Source organism: Chelmon rostratus, chromosome 18, assembly GCF_017976325.1.
Source record: "Chelmon rostratus isolate fCheRos1 chromosome 18, fCheRos1.pri, whole genome shotgun sequence".
Taxonomy (NCBI): Eukaryota; Metazoa; Chordata; class Actinopteri; order Chaetodontiformes; family Chaetodontidae; genus Chelmon; species Chelmon rostratus.
In genome coordinates, this window is record NC_055675.1 from 18,664,583 (window position 1) to 18,682,939 (window position 18,357).

An 18,357-nucleotide genomic window follows, 5' to 3' on the forward strand; every position below is an offset into this window, starting at 1 on the left:
CAAAAAAGCTGGGACTCTGAGTAAAACTTCAATAAAAACAGAATGCAATCATTTGCAAATTAACTGTGTTTACTGACAACAGCTTTACAAAGTGTTCCCGAGCCCATGTAGGAACATCCTTTATCCAATCATGTGTTCACAAAGTGTGAACCTCGCTCCATTCTCGCTTGTAAATGACTGAGCCTTTCCAGGATGCTCCTTTCATACCCAATCATAATACTATCACCTGTTACCAATCAACCAGTTTACCTGTGGAATGATCCAAACAGACCTGTGTTTTTGGAGCATTCCAAACCTCTCCAGTCAAATTCAGATTTTTGTAAACAGATATTAACAAAAATCAATGAAACTGATGAGGTCGACCATCAAACATATTGTCTTTGTGCTGTTTTTAATTGACTATATGTAAAAAAGGATTCTGATTTATTTATTTGGAATTGCGGTTGTTGTAGTGCAGGTTGTAAAAAAAACAACAACAACAACAAAAAACTGTATATCATGAAAGCCTTTAGCTTTACATCCCACACAGTGGAAACATTACAACCATCCCAGTCCTCTGAAGTTGCGTCTTTAACCACTTTTTGATAGGGCACAAACGTTGCACATCCGTTAGCCTGCATGTCATCAAAAAATGACACTATACATGGTTACAAACCAGCCTGCCTTAAGCTTAAACATGCTCTCATTGGCCCTCAAGATCATCAGTTCACTTAACTAAACCCTAAACTTTGGCAAAGTCCGTGCATCTAAAACCTTTGGGCAACAAGTCCTCCAACTCTGCTAGCACGCATACAAACTGACTGCGTGGAAGCAATGACTGATCATTGACAAAATATCTGGACAGTGTGATAAATCATTAAATGCAGGGAATCAACCACTTACATAATTTGTCTGTCAACAGATACTGGTAAATTACTATATTCTCTTCTGTATAATGGTAAAAAAGGCTCAGGTACGTTCCTCACCTTCTTATTCCCACCGCATTCTCATGTGTCCTTTAAGCAACATACGCTTTCCGTTTTTCATATCTGCACAGCTGCACTTTTAGATATTATCGAACTGGGATTTGTTCGTCTGCGTCTAGTCCGTATCGATTGTTGTGCAGCGGCACAGCTTTACGCGCTGGATCCGTTTCTTCCTGGTGTTGGGTGTCTGACCCGGGCAGAAAAGCGTGTAAGTGACGGTGCTGAAGGTTTTGGGCTTGCAGGCAGAGCAGGACTGGAAGACGTCTCCCTCTTGGTAAGTGTGCCTCGGGATGTAGAAGGAGTTGCACTGTCCGTAGCAAAAGCGGTTGATGATGGTGCGGCTCAGGCAGCCCTCCTCGTGGATGGTCTGCTTGAGCGGCTGCGTCTTGCACCAGTCCAGCCGCAGGTAGCGACGCTCCGTGACGTGCAGCGCTTCCTGACTGGACTCCAGCACTTCGTCGGTTGAGCTAACGGGCGCCGTCCCGCGGGAAATTAGTCCAGTGATGGCGGGTAGCTGACATCTGTCCGATTCGTGTGGGTTGTACTTGTTTGGGTGTGGGAAAGCGCCTTGAAAGGTGTCCGCATCTGTACTCCTCAGCGAGCTGAGCAGCAGCGCCAGAACTGCTGCAAACATCAACAATGAGGGTGTCTGCATCACTGAAACTGGAGGGGAAAAAAGGCACAAGTCAGTGATTGATGGAGAGATTTTTACGCACGGCTTTTACGCGCGCATTACGCACCAAACACAAGATCGTTTAGGAGTTCAGTTCAGCAAACAAAATCAGCAGTTACTCAGCTGAGCTACCTGTTGTTTATTTGAGCTCCTCAGAAGAAAAGTCGATCCGGTCTGACAGTTTACAGCATGTGTTTCTTCTTCTGCTCCCGCCTCCTCTGTAGTGGCTTCATGAATGACACACCGAGGGCTTTTCCAAACTGTCTTGAGTTTCAGAGCTATAGCAGAGCACGCCCACCAAAAACCCCCATCCTCACTTTATCTGCCTGAAAGGAAGAAAAAAGCCCAACTCCAAACTTTCTCAATGCAGATAAATCGTTTATTTGACTTTATAGAACAAAAACATAACACGACTATCTTTGTTATGATGAAGTGCGCCGAGACGGATTCAGTGCTGCCTGTAGAGATCCATAATAACACAGCGTGGTGACGTGAATGGACATTAATCAGAAGATTTACAATACTTGCCATGCTACAGTGACAGTGATCCTTCACATGACAATGCAAAGCAACAACAATTTAGAATATGATCTTTGCTTCAAGACACAGAACTGTTTATATCAAGACATACAAAAATTAAACCTGTGAGTAAATCTGTACAGTCATGAGTCATAATTACTCTCTGATTCAACATTCCTCCAATTCAATATATCTTTATACAGCTTCTTAAAATACAGTCGTAGATATATTGTACACTGCCCGTAAAGTTTTAAACACATCGTATTTTAGCATTTTGGGTTAAATGGTTGAATCTCATGTGACTGTTCTACATAAAATTAGCTGATATAAGTGAACTGAGAATCAATTTCCCCCCGTATAAATTTCCTTGAGCATGAATATTCCATTCACATACATCCACTTTAATGGTTAGTGCTCATATATATTTTGACATGCTTTGGGAGGGATTTTTTTCCTCTCGAAACAGAAGCTATCAGAAGAAATCAAACACACAAACTCAAACCTTGCTGTTAATGATGCTTTTTCAATTGATCGTTTTGTGTTGAGATTTTGTATTTTCTATGTCACGAGCTGAAATTTTTTCCCTGTGATGACAGATCGAGTGTCACATAACGGCAACCACTCCCTACAATTTAGCATCCATGGACCGAGCTCTCGGATTGCAATGCTTTATTGAAGGCAGGTGCAGTGTAAAGGTCTACCAATGAAGCCCATATGTTAAAGATAAGGGCATCACATATACAACACATTGTGCCTAATAAGTGAAGATCTGGGCTAATTAATGTGTTTTCAATAAAATAAAAGCGTATGACAAAATATTTTCTCTATGTACTGTTCACCATAATGCTTAAATATGTTGTGTTAAAACCTTTAATCGGTGTGTACTTTAATATTACAGTGAATGCTGCAGGTGCAGGAGTTTAGGTGGTGGATTTGCTGGCAGCAGAGACGGTCGGTGCCACTTCCTCCTCTTCCTCAGAAAAGTGAGGAACAGATTTTTTGGCGACCACGTTGTCCAGCCGCTGGCCCATCAAATACGGGTTGACGCTCTGCAGAGAGGCGGACAAAAATATAACTGCTGTAAACATAATGACTTACAGTAATATCTGACCATATAGAACAAAATCTGAATAAAAATTGAGTGTTTTATCCCCTAAAAATGGGATATTTGTTCAGAAAACATCACTCCTCATGTAAAGCAGAGAGTTTAAGTGCACTCCCCTCTGGGTTAAATTTCAGTGCTGTGGTTTCTGACATAACACTACAAAGGAAGAGGAAAAAGACAACAAACACTTTACCCTTTTTCTTCTTTTTGGTCCTCCCTTCAGTTTTTGGTACAAAAGCTCCTTGTTCTGAAAGGAAACACAGAAAAAAAACAGTTGTCAGACATTAAATCATCGCTTTACAGTCAACAAATTGCCTGAATGCCTTTCCAGCGAGTAAAAACACTCAAATGGGCGATTTCTTCAGGCCAGACCAACCAAGATACAAGTTTCTTTTGATGTCGTAAATGGCAAAAGTCTTGTCTTCATTTTGTTTTCATGCTGTCGCCAGCATGAGAAACCAAAGCTGTGACTGCTTGTTCCCAACAACAGAGAGGAAGAGATGAGAGAGACTGAAACTAGGGCAATAGCAGCCCATACTACAAGTGACTTAGGTCTAAAAACCATCTCTGAACACTTCTTGTGTAGAACTGGAGCTGCATTAATACTGATATCGGATCTCGGTGCATACTGACTCAGACAGCCAGATTAGGTCCGATCTGGTATCAGAAACCATTATTTTAATAAATAACAATCAGTGCATTTATATCTATGTGTTTATTAGTTGCAGTTTGTTTTGCAATGTTAGGAAAGAAATGTTTAAGGCGAGCCTGATTCCTTCCACACAGTGAGTCATACCTTTACCTGACATTTGGGATGTAAGTAGGTAGTAAACAAGAAGGAGCATGTGTCACCGCTTGATTGAGCCATGATAGCAATAATAATTAGTTCCCGTCCGTCTGTACTCACCCACTTCGCCAGGGCAGGGTAGTCATGCTCGGGGTCAAAGAGGTGCTGGTGTTTTTGAAACTCTCTGCTGAACTCGGCTGTGTCCGGAGCGTTTTCCAAACAGCCGTCTGCTGCTGTGAATGCGATGAGGGTGCAGACAGAGAAGAAGAAGAAGTAGAGCCTTAAGGTAGCATCACCTTAACTCTGCATTAGGACTGACTGCAATTAATCTAAAAGTGGTTGACGCAGTGATTCAGATCATTTTCAGTGCAAATAGATAAAGTAAAGAACAGAACTGGCTCTGTAGCAGCATTACATGTCAATAAATAATGTGCTTAGAACAAGAGTTTCTACCCGTCTTTCCCACGGGGCAGGGGTTTGGAGGGTCCGGGTATCCGTGGTCCTCGCTGAAGTCTTTGGGAACGTTGTCGCCTGTCAGCTCAGCCACAATGTTGGGGATGTTGCCAAAGGGGCCGAGGTGCTGCAGCCCCTCGTGAGCACCGCCTTGTGGAGGAAAACAAGTGCTACAATCACCACAAAAACAGCAGCAACTCAACCAGCTAAAAACAAGCAGTTTGAAGACATCAGCTTGGTCACTGCTATGTGAAATTTCACTATTTTGTAGAGAAAAGCATAAACTTAAAAAAAATTATGATCAGTATGACGAGGACTCAAAAAATATTAGAAGCCCCAACCTGAAATGTAATTGAAGCAGGATCACTTAAGTTATTAGTTTTAAAACACCATATTTGGAATAGATCAAGTACAGTCCCTGAAGTCAGGAATTCAATACAGATCATGTCTTTTAAATTCGTTTTATTCGCTGCTATCGTCAGTGCCTCTGAGCATAACAGAACCATGAGAGAAAAATGGAAATAAAATAAGTAATACATTTCTATTACTCTGTATGAATGTACGTTAGAATTTCTCCCCTTAATCATCATCATTATAATAATAATATTTGCATAGCACATTTCATACGAGAAATGCAGCTTAAAGAATACACATGCACCAAGTTCTTCACATATGAGGACAGACTGAGCATAGAAACATAAAACATTTAGCACAATTCATGCCTCATCAACACTTGCTCCTCCTTTCTGTTCACACCTCCCTCTGAATCCCATCTGAGGGATCTATTTCGTGGTTGTTCACCTCTTAACGTGTAAAAGACTTACGAGAAATACACCCAACATACCCTGAATGCTCTGAGGCCCGACGATGTTGGTGGCCTGATGTGCGGGATATTCCACCCTGGGCCGAGCGATGCCCAGCTGCTCCATGACGCCGTGCAAGAGCCGCTGGATGTCGGCTTCAGACACCTGGTCCGCCGTGCGGGGGCTGCGGGCCGGAGCCCTGCCGAGCTGCAGGCACAGGAGCAGGCCGAGCAACCATAACCGCACAGCCGAGCCCATTTCTGTCATCTGCAGGCGGAAAACACAACAGCTTTTACTGTACAAAAGATGGTCAGGCGTGTAATCATGTGCAAACACCGCTGCACGTTCCTGTTAGGCACATGACGGGCTAATTAGATCAAAAGGGGGTATAATGTGGAGAGAGGGATTTCATTGGATGCTTTTCTGTCATCTCTTATAATTGTTAATAGAAACTGTAACATAAATTGTCTGTAAATGGAATAAAGGCTTGGTGCGCCACTCACTCTGTAAACAGAGGGCCGATGTAAATAGTCCATAAATAGCCTACATGATATGTCTAGAAAGCAGCAAAACACCATCATTTCTTTTAAAATCTGTGTTTAATCATATGTATTTGACTAAGTGTATGATTTTGTTTCAATAAAACATCAGAAATACGATGATGATTTTCGTGTATTTTTCTTACCGTGTCAGCGCTGATGGTGGGACCTGCCTGCTGCGCGAGTACCTCTGTCAAGCTGGCCAGAAAAAAAGCTGCATTTCCGGTTCCCAAAATAAAAGTTTGCTTCACAAACACGATCAGAAAAGTAATTTCAAAATCTACTTCTCGACAAATATCGCCGTAATTCGCTCTGATTGAAGTTTATGTAGCATAAATGTTGTTTTTACTGCTCTCTTATTGCTCTGAAATAATTGTCCTAAACGTTTAGCTCCGCTTCCCACTTTATTTTGAAGGAAAAACACTTTATTTCCATCGTCATCATAGCTGTCCATTATGCAACCCTGCAGGATGCGATCCGCCTCACTTCACGGTTCAAGATGCAGTTGCTAAGATACCAAAAACCCTCCCTTCTCATTGGCTGTTGCATTGTGCCAATTAATTCCGCAGCACCCACAACAGCGCTGCAGTGGTAACTACCACAGGCGCCAGGACAGTATGTACACCATGAAATCAAGTTCATACCACTAAAGTAAGCCCATCTTATAATCATCTTCAATAGGTGGTGAGTGCGATCAAGCATTCAAGTGGTTGCATGGTGCTGAAATACCAGAGACAAATTAAGACAAATCTGAACATGAACTCACCTTTTTGTCATTTTTTTAAAAATCCAACTTGTTATTTTCTGCATATATTTATACCTGCCTGTAATGCTTAGAAGTTTTTTAGGGGTCACTTGAGATGTCTGGTGGTGATGTATAATAATAATCACCTTTATGTTTTGTTCTTAATAATCAGCAGATATATTTAAAAATGCTTCTTCTTGACATTATGCATATAACATGTGCTGATAAAAGATACACATGAGAAAAACATTTGAAAAAAGTTTATTCACTTCGTACGACAGTCTTGTTGTGGAATAAATAGTAAAAATACCTACAGTAAAGTCATTAAAATGTAGAGTGTCAAAATATAACTTAAGTTAATGGATTCAAAACACTAAACCAATCTAAACCACTTTATAAAAACAAAGTGGCCAATCTGAATCACTACATCAACCACTATCAGAGAACTGAATCTAAAGTGCTGCAGTAATATGGGCTAACCCACATTTCTTAACATTCGGTACTTTATATATAAGTGCGTCTCCTCCAAGATGTGAGGTGCGGTTTCCCGACACCATTGATCACAGGAGAGTTGCCTGCATCCAGCCCTCTGGTGAATCTCGGGAAATGACCCAAACGCAGATCCCTGACGATCAACAAAGGGACAAAAGGCAAATATGAAATGATCACATTATGTGTGTCAGATTTGGGATGATGCCGTTTCTAATCAGGAGGCCACACAACTAACATCAAGTTAGTTAATTCTCACAGGAAACAATGCCAGATTTAACTTTCTGTATCAATTGTGTGTGTTTAAATTCACCTTTTTGGTCTCTCCTGCGGGGTCTTGCATGCGTCCTTGCCAACATGGCTGTCAAACAAAGCTGTTGCGGGACTGAAATCTTGGTCTATAAACAATTTTAATGTCATTACATTCTGTACAAGTCATTGGCTTTGTTTAAAGATTGACATGACAGCTCCCCAAAAACTGCAGTTCCACAAGTGGCCACTTGAGGCTGGCTGTCATTTTCAGTAGTTCTCATTGAGCTGTTTTATGTTAAGTGTTCATTCTTCTGATGAGTTTAGTTAAAATTAGCTTTTTGATGCTATAAAAAAGGGGTGTGGCGTCATGACTGACAGCTCGTGCATGCTCGCGGTTGAGTCCAGGATGTTTTTTGTGTCATTTTCCAACAGATGGAGGAAGTGGAGACATGTCGTCCATCTTTATATACAGTCTATGGTACAAATTCACATCTATTACAGCCAGTTTCTCTCTTCATATTGTGTTTACCTGCACAAGGCAAACAGGTCCTAAACAGCTGGACATTAGGGAACGTCTCCTGACCGAGGCTCCTCCTAAGTGTTTTTCTGTCTCCTGAGGTGGAACCCTGCTCCTGCTCAGCGACTGAAGGGCTGACCTTTGGCCTCCCTTGAATCAAAGGCACCGTCTTCACATACTGCATCACTTTGAATGAATGAAATTGGGAAAATGAAATTAAAGAACACACTGAGAAAAAGCCAATAACAGTGCCATTTTTTAACAGGGCCAACATTTTTCTTTTTCTTACCTTTAAAACTGTGTCTCTTTTTATGTCCTCTCTGTGCTCCATTCACAAGATGCAAACCCTTTAGAAACTCCATACTGTCCATGACCACTTTAGGAATCACACCTAGCAAACAGATATCATTAACACCCTCAATTAGAATTATAGTGCCAAGACAGACTGAGTGGTTTATTACCAAATAAGTGAGGATTTTCAATGAAGGTGCTCAGGAGAAGAACTCTGAGCTCCAGTCGCTTTGCAGACATCTCTGCCTTGTCGGGAGACGGTAAAAGACACGGAGCGAAGACTGTAGCGAGGTTTGAGCTGATCATCAGGTTTTCAGCACTTCTGATAGCGTCACATAGAATGAAGAGACAAAACACATGAGATCAGCAGTATGTCACCTGAGTGAAGGGCCCATAATTGTAAGCCAATTGCAGGCCGGTGGTTCCCAGCCTGGGGTCAGGACCACCCTCTGATATATCTGAAGGGTCTCACGATGATTATAAGACAGATAATTAATCCATTTCTTTTACGGTACTATGTTTATGTTTTTCTGCCTTTTTTTTTTTTTTTTTGCATTTTTTGCTTTTTTTCTTGTGAAAATGCTGAATAATCTCTTCAGGCATTGCTGAGGGGTTGTTTGGAAACCACTGGTCGAGACATACAGTACTAATACCAAGTTATCCAAGGTGGTAATCTTTCTTTTTCAGGAGAAACAGTACAGGTGTACACTGTTTTTTTTTCATGCACTTTTTAGATTTTGGGCTATTTTGCTTTAAAAAAATAACACATTTAGGTATTCATTCTAGTTAGATGGCAAGCAAAATCATCAGCCCTGCTTATCTATTCAGCTAACAGCAGCTCATATACCAAAATCAAATCAAGTTTAGCTTCACATCATCACACTGGCGGTCACTCTGAGCACATTTTAATTCCTGCAGGCTGTTAAGAGTCGAACCTCTGGGAGACTTTGGAGAGGAAGTCGAACAGGTAGTGCAGACAGGAGGAGTTTCTGGTGGGCAGCAGACAGGACAGCAGCTGGAGGGCTGCAGTCCTGTCCTCCAGGCTGGACAGCGCCTGGGCTTTGAGCAGAGCTGCGTGGAGCTCAGAGGGAAACAAAGGCTCTGGCAGCTCCCTGCAAAACTGCTTGATCAGAGTTGCCACGTCGTAAGACACGGCTGTGGATAGACACCCGTCTCCCCTGTTCAGCTTGGCCTGGAACGCACACAGGAAGTGCAACATTATTTAAAACTTTCCATAATAAAAAGTCACATCACTAATACACAGTCATATATTCCACTGGGACAAAGTTGACAGATCCAGAAGCAGTGTTTCCTCAAACCACCGGGTGGCAGTACTGCTCCAGTAGACAATAATAAAAATCTACAAAAGGTCAAAATCTTACCTTGAGGGTCTTAATGCGAGGAAGAGAGCCTGTTTTTCTGAACAGGCCTACAGTCCCAGCACGCTCCAGAAGAAATGAACAAGCATCCACCAAGAAGCTGAGACACAACATGCAAAATAATAAAAAAAAGATAAATCTCTGAGCTGTAACCTCACAAACTTCTTCATCCTGCTGCGTCCACTCACCACGGCACCAGTCCAAACTCAGGGATGTATCGCCTGTCTAAACTCTTCAGAGGAACGCCGAAGATCTTTGCACCACCGATGAACAGTGTCTCCCTCCTCTTCTCAAAGCTCCTCACAGGTATCCCATAAAGAACCTGAAGGTGAAAGCGAATCACATTACAGTCTGTGACCTTCATAGTTTGAATATCAGTGAGAGCTGTCAGAGAGCACGCAGTTCAGCAGCCTTCGACCGTGACACCGTAGTCTCTGTTAGCCACAAAATGACTGGTGAATGAAGGAGCCTGGCTTTATTATGCTCATCCATTTCACCTGTGGCACAGGTGACCAGGATGCCACAGGAAGGAAAAGTGCTGCATTCAGTCACATGGGCAAAGTGGGAGATATGAGCTTTCAACCTGACAATAACTTTCACCTCAGCTTTCAGGTGGTGATGGACAGTAGTGCAAAGTAACTAAAGTACTTTACTTCTACTACATCTCGGAGGCATATATTTCCCTTTTCTTACTCTTTACCCTTCCTGTCCTCTGAAAACCATGTATCTCCAAATGTGGTGATTTTAAATTTTGTTTCTTAAGATAAGATAAGAAAAAAACTTTATTTATCCCCAGCCAGGAAAAAGAAAAATAAGGTATGTAGAAAAAAAAAATATAAAAAATATGTAAAAAGTATTGATTGCCCCAATAGCTGTGGAAAACGAACACGTTGAATGGAGTTGAATAATCTGACAGCTGATGGAAGGAAGGAGCTGTGGTAGGGTTCCTTCTTACACACTGGATGCAACAGTCTGTCACTAAAGGAGCTGCTAAGGCAGTCATGTCCAAACTATTCCATAAAGGGCCGTGTGGCTGCAGGTTTTCGTTCCAACCAAGGAGGAGCACCAGGCTGGACTCATTTAATCAGCTGATCTCACTTTTCAGCTGATAACTAAGGGATCCCTTGATGTTGATTGGTTGGCCTGGTGTGCTCCTCCTTGGTTGGAACGAAAACCTGCAGCCACACGGCCCTTTATGGAATAGTTTGGACATGACTGGAATAGAGGAAGTCTTTAGCAACACATATCTATAATATCTATATCATGGTGTCTTCAGGCTTTGCACAATTTGCTGTGTGATTTAAATAGAGCGAAGGTTTCCAGCATGTTTCCTCCTAATTGCAAGTGTTGTGGAATAGAAAAAGAGGCGAAATGACCACAGTTTCTTTCATATCTGCTTTAGGTAAGTGAAATTACTAAACAGTGCAGCCATTCCCAAATTATGCATGCTGAACCAACAGTCATATATATGTTCATGTAAAGAGACTCTAAAACTCCAGACTGTTACTGTTAAAAGCAACTATTTTTATTACAATAGTACATGTATATACAGCAAAAGGCACAGTAGAAATACAGGTATGGAGGGAGAGCTGGTGCAGTTGTTGTGGGGTTTTTGGTGATGGTTGGAGATTTAGAAGCACTTCCTGTGGACGATGGAGGGGCCTGCCTCATCGTACTCCTGCTTGCTGATCCACATCTGCTGGAAGGTGGACAGGGAGGCAAGGATGGAGCCACCGATCCAGACGGAGTATTTCCTCTCAGGGGGAGCAATGATCTGATGGTAGGGGGATAAAAGTAGAGGTACGGGTTGGTACGAGAACAATTTAACATTCTGAATTAAACACCTTCCTGTCAACTGGATTTAACCAGGTTGTGGTTGTCCATAAGGGCTCACCTTGATCTTCATGGTGCTGGGGGCCAGGGCGGTGATCTCCTTCTGCATACGGTCAGCAATACCAGGGTACATGGTGGTACCACCGGACAGCACGTTGTTGGCGTACAGGTCCTTACGGATATCAATGTCACACTTCATGATGCTGTTGTATGCAGTCTCATGGATACCAGCAGACTCCATACCTGCACAGGTGAGAGGAGAAAGGTGAGTTTTTAAATGGCTGACAGTAGTGATTAAAGAAATAATATCAATAGCAATAACTTTATCTGTGTAGCAACTAAAAAAAGACAATAAAAAGTAAATAAAACCAAATCTGACATACAAAAATGAAAAACAACAACAAAGTTTAGAAAGCCATAAAATAAAAATGGTAACATTTAATCACCCTATTTACAAGCAGTAAACTGACTTTGTTGCTTTACTACAAATATATAAACTTGTAATAAATGGTACACGCTGTATTGCTGTATTTTAGGCAAGTATAAGGATATTTTTAAATTTTTATCAATGTGCAGTATTTGCCGACGATTACATCTTCTCTTATGAAGACAATTTTTCTATAACTTCAGCTGTGATTTACAATGTTATCGATCATTATCTCTTCACATACCAGCCTCCACTGGCCACAAGAGAGTTATAGTTGATAACAAATTGTAAAATTTAATTAACGCTAGAGTATAGTTTGTAAGAAATACTACATGTGTAAAATGTTTGCATAATGCCTAAAAGTGCTAAATAATGGGGTTAAAGTAAGCTGTCTCATAAAAAGGTTGCCGTTGTTGAAGATTCTGAATATATAAAAATATCATGTTTATCCATGCTTATTCATAAATCACATATAAGAATGACTTGCAGAATGTTTGTTCAGTCGAGGTAACTGTCTGCTGAGCGTTGGGTCAGCTCTCACGACTCACCGATGAAGGAAGGCTGGAACAGGGTCTCGGGGCAGCGGAAACGCTCGTTACCGATGGTGATGACCTGACCGTCAGGCAGCTCGTAGCTCTTCTCCAGGGAGGAGGAGGAGGCGGCGGTGGCCATCTCATTCTCGAAGTCCAGAGCGACGTAGCACAGCTTCTCCTTGATGTCACGAACGATCTCACGCTCAGCTGGAGGGAGAACATTAACAGTTATCAGTTTACACATGATATCTTTCTGATTGATACATCATCTACGAACAGCTTTTTGTGATCATTTCTAAAGCTAACAAGATAACAGTTAAGCAAACTCAATGTAAATGTTGAGAGTAAAAGTGAGACTTCATAACTTTTGAAAAGAGAAATAACACAGTATTCCTCTTGCAAAAGTTTCAATCATGAGCAATTAAATGCACTATGCCACACTTGGTATGACCACTATAGTTAGCTTATTGTCACAAATGTTATCTTATGTTAAATATTCTTTCTATTTTAAATGAAGTTAATCATTATTAAGGAAATAAAACACACCCTTACTGAATTCAATTCAGGGGTTTTGCTGCTAGCCTCACTTGGTCTGGAATGATAAGTAGATTACGGTGGCTAATGCTAGCTAACATTTGCTAACTTAAGCTCAATTTTACTAGCCTATTTAAGGCAAATTACTGAGTCAGTTCACTGACTTCATGACTCTTCTTCGCTTGTGCCACTTTTATGTTTTAGCATTTAGCATTAGCAGTTATCTATAGCTAGAAGTTAAGTTAATTAGCAGTAGGCTAAATGAGGCTTTGCACTTTATCTTTCTCACTAGACTATGAAACTTTTAAAGTAAGAAATAGCTCATTCACCGTCTTATAGATGAAGAGCAGAATTCATGAGAAAGAAATTAGACATTTTTTCAATTCAATATGCTTATTTTGGTTGCTTAGTGACTGATGTTAGCTAATTCAATTGTGCTACAGTATGTAAGGGACCTGTCAATGTATTGACATTTTGACTCTCCTGTAGTTGCGTGTTCGCATAATGTGTTAGCATTTCTCATTGTCATAACAAGTGGTGGAAAGCAACTTAGTGCATTTATTTAATTAGGCTACAGTACCTAAAATTATGAAGTGTTTTTACTGTACATGGATGTTTTTCAGGCTACTTTACACTTCAACTTAATTGCATTTCACAGGGAAATATTGCATTTTTAGGGACTTTGCAGGTTAATATTTTACAGTTAAACAAATAAAATGATGCATTATTAAAAATTGGAGTACCCAGCAGGATATACTGTAGGTGGTTAAAACAAGCTCCAACTTGACTAGCTGCAGCTTTCAGCATGTCAACAATAGGACTAATAATAATCTAATATACTGTAACTTCTGAAGGTGTGACAATACTTTTCCTTTGGATTTTCCTTTATTTGCATCAGAGTATTTTTATGCTGTAATAGGCCTATAATTTACTTCATAGGCCTACAAAGGAAAGGAGATGAATACTTCTTCCCCCAATGCCTGTAGTTGTGACTTGCTGCAACAGTGGGCACAGCTAAAGTTACGTAGTCTTGCTTTAAATAAAGATAAAGATCTTATCTTATTCAGTTATCCATTTTTTTCCTCCCAGTTAGTTGTTGGGAAATTCTTACCAGTGGTGACGAAGGAGTAGCCACGCTCAGTCAGGATCTTCATCAGGTAGTCAGTCAGGTCGCGACCGGCCAGATCCAGACGCATGATGGCGTGGGGCAGAGCGTAACCCTCATAGATGGGCACGTTGTGGGTCACACCATCACCAGAGTCCAGCACAATACCTGTACAGGAAAAGCAGATGTTTGTCAGAGGACAACACAAAAAGTGTGCATTTTCGTCAGCCTGATGTTGCACAGACAGTGAGTTTATGTCCTTGTTAGAGACTCACCGGTGGTACGACCAGAGGCGTACAGGGACAGCACTGCCTGAATAGCCACATACATGGCAGGGACATTGAAGGTCTCAAACATGATCTGGGTCATCTTCTCCCTGTTGGCCTTGGGGTTGAGGGGGGCCTCAGTCAGCAGGGTGGGGTGCTCCTCTGGGGCCACACGAAGCTCATTGTAGAAAGTGTGGTGCCAGATCTGTGAAATGGGACCACGGGAGAGTATGTGAGGGACTCAATTTCATATGGTAGACATAGTATGACTCAGAATTAGGCTACAATCCTAACAACAAAGAAAGATGTTGAGATATAATCTCACCTTCTCCATGTCGTCCCAGTTGGTGATGATGCCGTGCTCGATGGGGTACTTCAGAGTCAGGATACCCCTCTTGCTCTGGGCCTCATCTCCCACATAGCTGTCCTTCTGACCCATACCCACCATCACACCCTGAGAACGAAGCAAACACGTGTCAGCATCTCAGGAACAAGCCAGACAGCCTGTGACACAGCTACATGGGCCTTTCAGTCTTCCTACCTGGTGACGGGGACGTCCAACAATGGATGGGAAGACAGCACGGGGAGCATCATCACCGGCAAACCCAGCCTTGACCAGGCCAGAGCCGTTGTCGCACACGAGGGCGGTGGTCTCATCGTCGTCACACATGTTTGGTCTTTTTTGGGCTGGCCTTCTATTCGAAACATAGGGTGGAAACACAGTAAAAACATTAGTTTGTGATATGCACAAGAATGTTTTATTATGTCTGAACTTTTATTCAACAGTCAAGTTTCACATTTAACGTATCGTGTTTGAAGTCTAATTGGAAGATTGTTTCATACAAAACATAAAACCATGTAATTCTGCGAGATGATGTAGTACCATGTTCAGTATGAAGACACCTGAGTGCTCTAATCTCCTCTCTGAGGCTCACAGCTGCCAGAAAAGCCAAAACAGGACATGGCTGGACCCCCCACACATACACTCTCTCACAGGGCTATTTTCAGCCTCGGGACCCTTGTCACCCTCCTCCGCCCCCACTACCCCTCCTCTGTATCTCGTCGTTAAGCCAGAGACAGTTAACAGCTGAGGCGGTGTGTCTTTTGACGAGTGGCACCAGAGGCCCAGGTCTCTCCTCAGCTGTCGCCACATAGTGGACTCATCTGTTTGGAGCCAGACCATGTGGTCAGATCCTTCCAGGATCTCTGGCCACAGTCTGCATCCTAAGTGGCAGCATCCCCTCCTTCCTACAGGCTTCCCCATTCAAAATCAGCTTCTCTAATTTCAGTCTGAATGGCTGCTGTAGCTTTGTATGTCATGTTTTCATGGAAATCGGCCTCAGTATCACCACATGTGGAGCAGTAAAATGGTACGTTGTCAGTGAGAGTTTTTCAGACAGCTTTATCAAAACTTTAAACGAGCAAACCATGAAGTTACTGCTGAAAATACCTGGAAAATCAAACATGTATCCCTTCTGTGCTTACTCTGAGTTTCCAACACATTGGACCAATATTATTTAATTTTCATAAACCTTTGTTGGCATATCTTGTTTATTAATTTAATCACACTAAATTCAACATTGTCAATATACATATAGTGTCATATGTTGTCATTCCAAAGTAGTACACCTTGCTTATAAAATGATTTTAGAGAGTCTACTCTTTGGTTTCCTACTAAACTAAACATCTCTCTTTGACGTGTTCTGGCCAAGATAGGCAGACTAGACTTTATTATCGTGAGTTTTTAGCTTCCCACAATGTTAGAAATGTTACTTCAGAGGGTTTTTATCCCTGCCGTGAAAAAGTTCTGCATAACACACTGTGTTATTTGGTTCTTTCTGGTATGAAACCAATCAAATTCAATTTTATCTATTCAACCTAAAAGTAAATCCAAATTTTTTTAACCTAACACATTTTTTAGGTTGTATCTAACCTGAGTTAGAGCTTCATGTCTGGCACTCCACCACAAGCATCCCATCCCTGCATCCCTGACCTCAGAGACTTTCATAGCCTGCAGACCTTCTGAACTCTTCATCACCACCAATTTCCCTTTTTTCTTTCTGTCTTTTCACTTCCTCCCCCTCTCTTATCCTAAACTGTCATCCTTCCCCCAGCAAAACACAATCAACTCTGACACAGAAGTATCTTCAAAGTGTATAAAATATATCCATGTTGTGGCAGAAATATGTCCTGCAGCAGCAGCGTCTGCTTATCCTTCCTGATCCCTACGGTCCAAAAACCACCAGCAAACCTATCAAATGCAAGAAGACTGTAAAGGGACTCACCAAGTTGTAACCACAAGACTGGAGTTTCCACTGGGACAAAGGGTGACGGTGCAAGGGGGTCCTTAAATATGTCCTAGCATCCTGAGGCTGGGGGCTGGTGGGCGGGCTCATGAGTTCACACAAGCCCAAATTAAGTGCTGCTCAGCAAAATGGTTCAGTAAATGGTAAATGGTTCCTGTGTCAGGGACGCCACCAGACAGGAGAGACGTTGCCTTGGCGATCAAAAGGCAATGGCCAGAAATGATGGGAGGGATTTTCATGAAGATTTTTGCCTGGATGGTGGTTAGTTTCTAATATCAGCCTGACTAATGCTCTAAGATCACATCACAATATACACATTTGAGATAAATATATATGGTTTGTACATTAGAATGCTGGATCTTAACTGTATGTCAAGTGTCAAATTGTTCAACTAGAATATGTTAATTGGGACACTCAGAAAACCCTTCAACTGCACTATTATCAACTTCGTTATTTCAGATTGGAGCCTCTCCCAATCATACTTTGTGGAGCTGCCATTCAGGTCCCAAAGGATGTGCTAATATGACTAAGCTCAAGCAGGGCACTGGGGATGTCGGTGATTGGGGGGTGTAATGGTAATCTGAGATCTCGTCTGAGCAATCTGGCTAAGGAGCCGTCTAAGGGGACCCTCCTGTCACAGTTTGCCAGTGTCAGGGCATGTGTGAGGAGGGAGGGGGGGCCCAGAAACATGCCAGACAGCTGAGAGGCAATATTGTAAGAGGGGGGCGTGAAGGGAGCTGAGGGCAAGGCCTGGACCTCCAGCAGACGACAGATCCCTGGGATGGCCTGTGCAGGCAGCAATGAGCGGCGGTTCTGAGCTCTGATTGGCTCCAGTGTGTCCTTTTAGGGAAATGGAGTGTAACAGGTGCCAGCGGCTGCGTGTCACCGCAGACTGAGGCGAGAGCTCAGGCTCCTTATTCGTCACCTCGCACTGCCCCCACAGTCCTACGTCCCCATGCTGTAGCCCTATCAGGCCAATGTGAGTGCAATAAGAATGTAAATACCCCCCCCCCCCCACCCCACACACACACACACACACACACACACACACCATCAACACTTTAAAATATTCCATTTGTAGCCATGTGCTGTAATTGAACCTCAGAGAGACACGCTACTAACCTACTTGTCTATTTCCATTACAAGCTTTTACATAACAGAGACCTGAGTTGCTTTCACATCTCATATCTTTGCCAAATCATAACCATTTATTAAGTTTTGGATGCATTTCCTTGTGAATCACTAGAGTCTGCAAAGGGTTTTGTGTCTTGTAAAGAGGGGCATGTAAAAATGACCTGACACAATGATCAAATACCAACATAGTTACATCAGATGTTCATTTCATCTTCCTATACAATGAGGAAAAGCAGCAAATCTTCACAATCAAGAGGCTGGGACTAAAGCTTGGATTTCATTTTTACTTTTTTTGCTTAAATGATTAATCTATTACCAAAATAGCTGCAAATTAATTTTCCGTTGATCGACTAATCAATTAATTGACTAACTGTTGCAGTTCTACAATGATACAGAAAATAATTTGTTAAGTCGATAAGACAGTGTAGCAAAAATCTGAGAGCAACATAGAGTGTAACTGATTGTAACTTCTGTGAATTTAAGGTGAAGTCAAGAGAGGATTTACATATTATTAGCATACACGTAGGCATCTGTAGGATCAACAAAAGATAAATACTCTAAAGGAAAGTATGATTTTAGATTACAACTCCAAGAAATAAAGTCTGACATGTGGATTACGTGCATTCATGCGTGAACACTTCAGGAGTCTTTTGCCCTCTGATGGTCTGTAACATACAAAAACACTCATTATTTTGACATCAC

At 41.9% G+C, this 18,357-nt stretch overlaps 3 protein-coding genes across 3 annotated transcripts; all 3 read right to left on the reverse strand.

The window, feature by feature from the left end:
- Nucleotides 1-365: 365 nt before the first annotated feature.
- Nucleotides 366-1,872, reverse strand: grem1a (gremlin 1a, DAN family BMP antagonist). Its single transcript, XM_041959025.1, has 2 exons — nucleotides 1,771-1,872; nucleotides 366-1,628 (listed from the first exon to the last, which is right to left on the reverse strand). Exon 2 carries the CDS (start codon nucleotides 1,618-1,620, stop codon nucleotides 1,081-1,083), a length of 540 nt encoding a protein of 179 aa, XP_041814959.1. The 5' UTR covers nucleotides 1,621-1,628; nucleotides 1,771-1,872; the 3' UTR covers nucleotides 366-1,080.
- A 300-nt stretch (nucleotides 1,873-2,172) lies between these two features.
- LOC121622157 (neuroendocrine protein 7B2) lies at nucleotides 2,173-6,007 on the reverse strand. The gene is made up of 6 exons (XM_041959024.1): nucleotides 5,991-6,007; nucleotides 5,347-5,572; nucleotides 4,503-4,652; nucleotides 4,170-4,282; nucleotides 3,456-3,509; nucleotides 2,173-3,206 (listed from the first exon to the last, which is right to left on the reverse strand). Exons 2-6 carry the CDS (start codon nucleotides 5,570-5,572, stop codon nucleotides 3,078-3,080), a joined length of 672 nt encoding a protein of 223 aa, XP_041814958.1. The 5' UTR covers nucleotides 5,991-6,007; the 3' UTR covers nucleotides 2,173-3,077.
- Nucleotides 6,008-11,013: 5,006 nt separating this feature from the next.
- actc1a (actin alpha cardiac muscle 1a) lies at nucleotides 11,014-16,535 on the reverse strand. The gene is made up of 8 exons (XM_041958046.1): nucleotides 16,501-16,535; nucleotides 14,757-14,910; nucleotides 14,541-14,669; nucleotides 14,225-14,420; nucleotides 13,956-14,117; nucleotides 12,326-12,517; nucleotides 11,412-11,593; nucleotides 11,014-11,291 (listed from the first exon to the last, which is right to left on the reverse strand). The coding sequence occupies exons 2-8, from the start codon at nucleotides 14,883-14,885 to the stop codon at nucleotides 11,148-11,150; spliced, it is 1,134 nt and encodes a 377-aa protein (XP_041813980.1). The 5' UTR covers nucleotides 14,886-14,910; nucleotides 16,501-16,535; the 3' UTR covers nucleotides 11,014-11,147.
- Between the last annotated feature and the right edge of the window lie 1,822 nt (nucleotides 16,536-18,357).

Coding starts and splice junctions, on each gene's coding strand:
- grem1a (XM_041959025.1), bottom strand. CDS start 1,620: ATGCAGACACCCTCATTGTTGATGTTTGCAGCAGTTCTGGCGCTGCTG.
- LOC121622157 (XM_041959024.1), bottom strand. CDS start 5,572: ATGACAGAAATGGGCTCGGCTGTGCGGTTATGGTTGCTCGGCCTGCTC. Junction 4,283..4,502: donor CTGCCCCGTGGGAAAGACGG/GTAGAAACTCTT, acceptor TCGCATTCACAG/CAGCAGACGGCTGTTTGGAA. Junction 3,207..3,455: donor GACCAAAAAGAAGAAAAAGG/GTAAAGTGTTTG, acceptor GCCTCTCTGCAG/AGCGTCAACCCGTATTTGAT.
- actc1a (XM_041958046.1), bottom strand. CDS start 14,885: ATGTGTGACGACGATGAGACCACCGCCCTCGTGTGCGACAACGGCTCT. Junction 12,518..13,955: donor CTACTCCTTCGTCACCACTG/GTAAGAATTTCC, acceptor TTCTCCCTCCAG/CTGAGCGTGAGATCGTTCGT. Junction 11,292..11,411: donor CCAGCACCATGAAGATCAAG/GTGAGCCCTTAT, acceptor CCCTACCATCAG/ATCATTGCTCCCCCTGAGAG.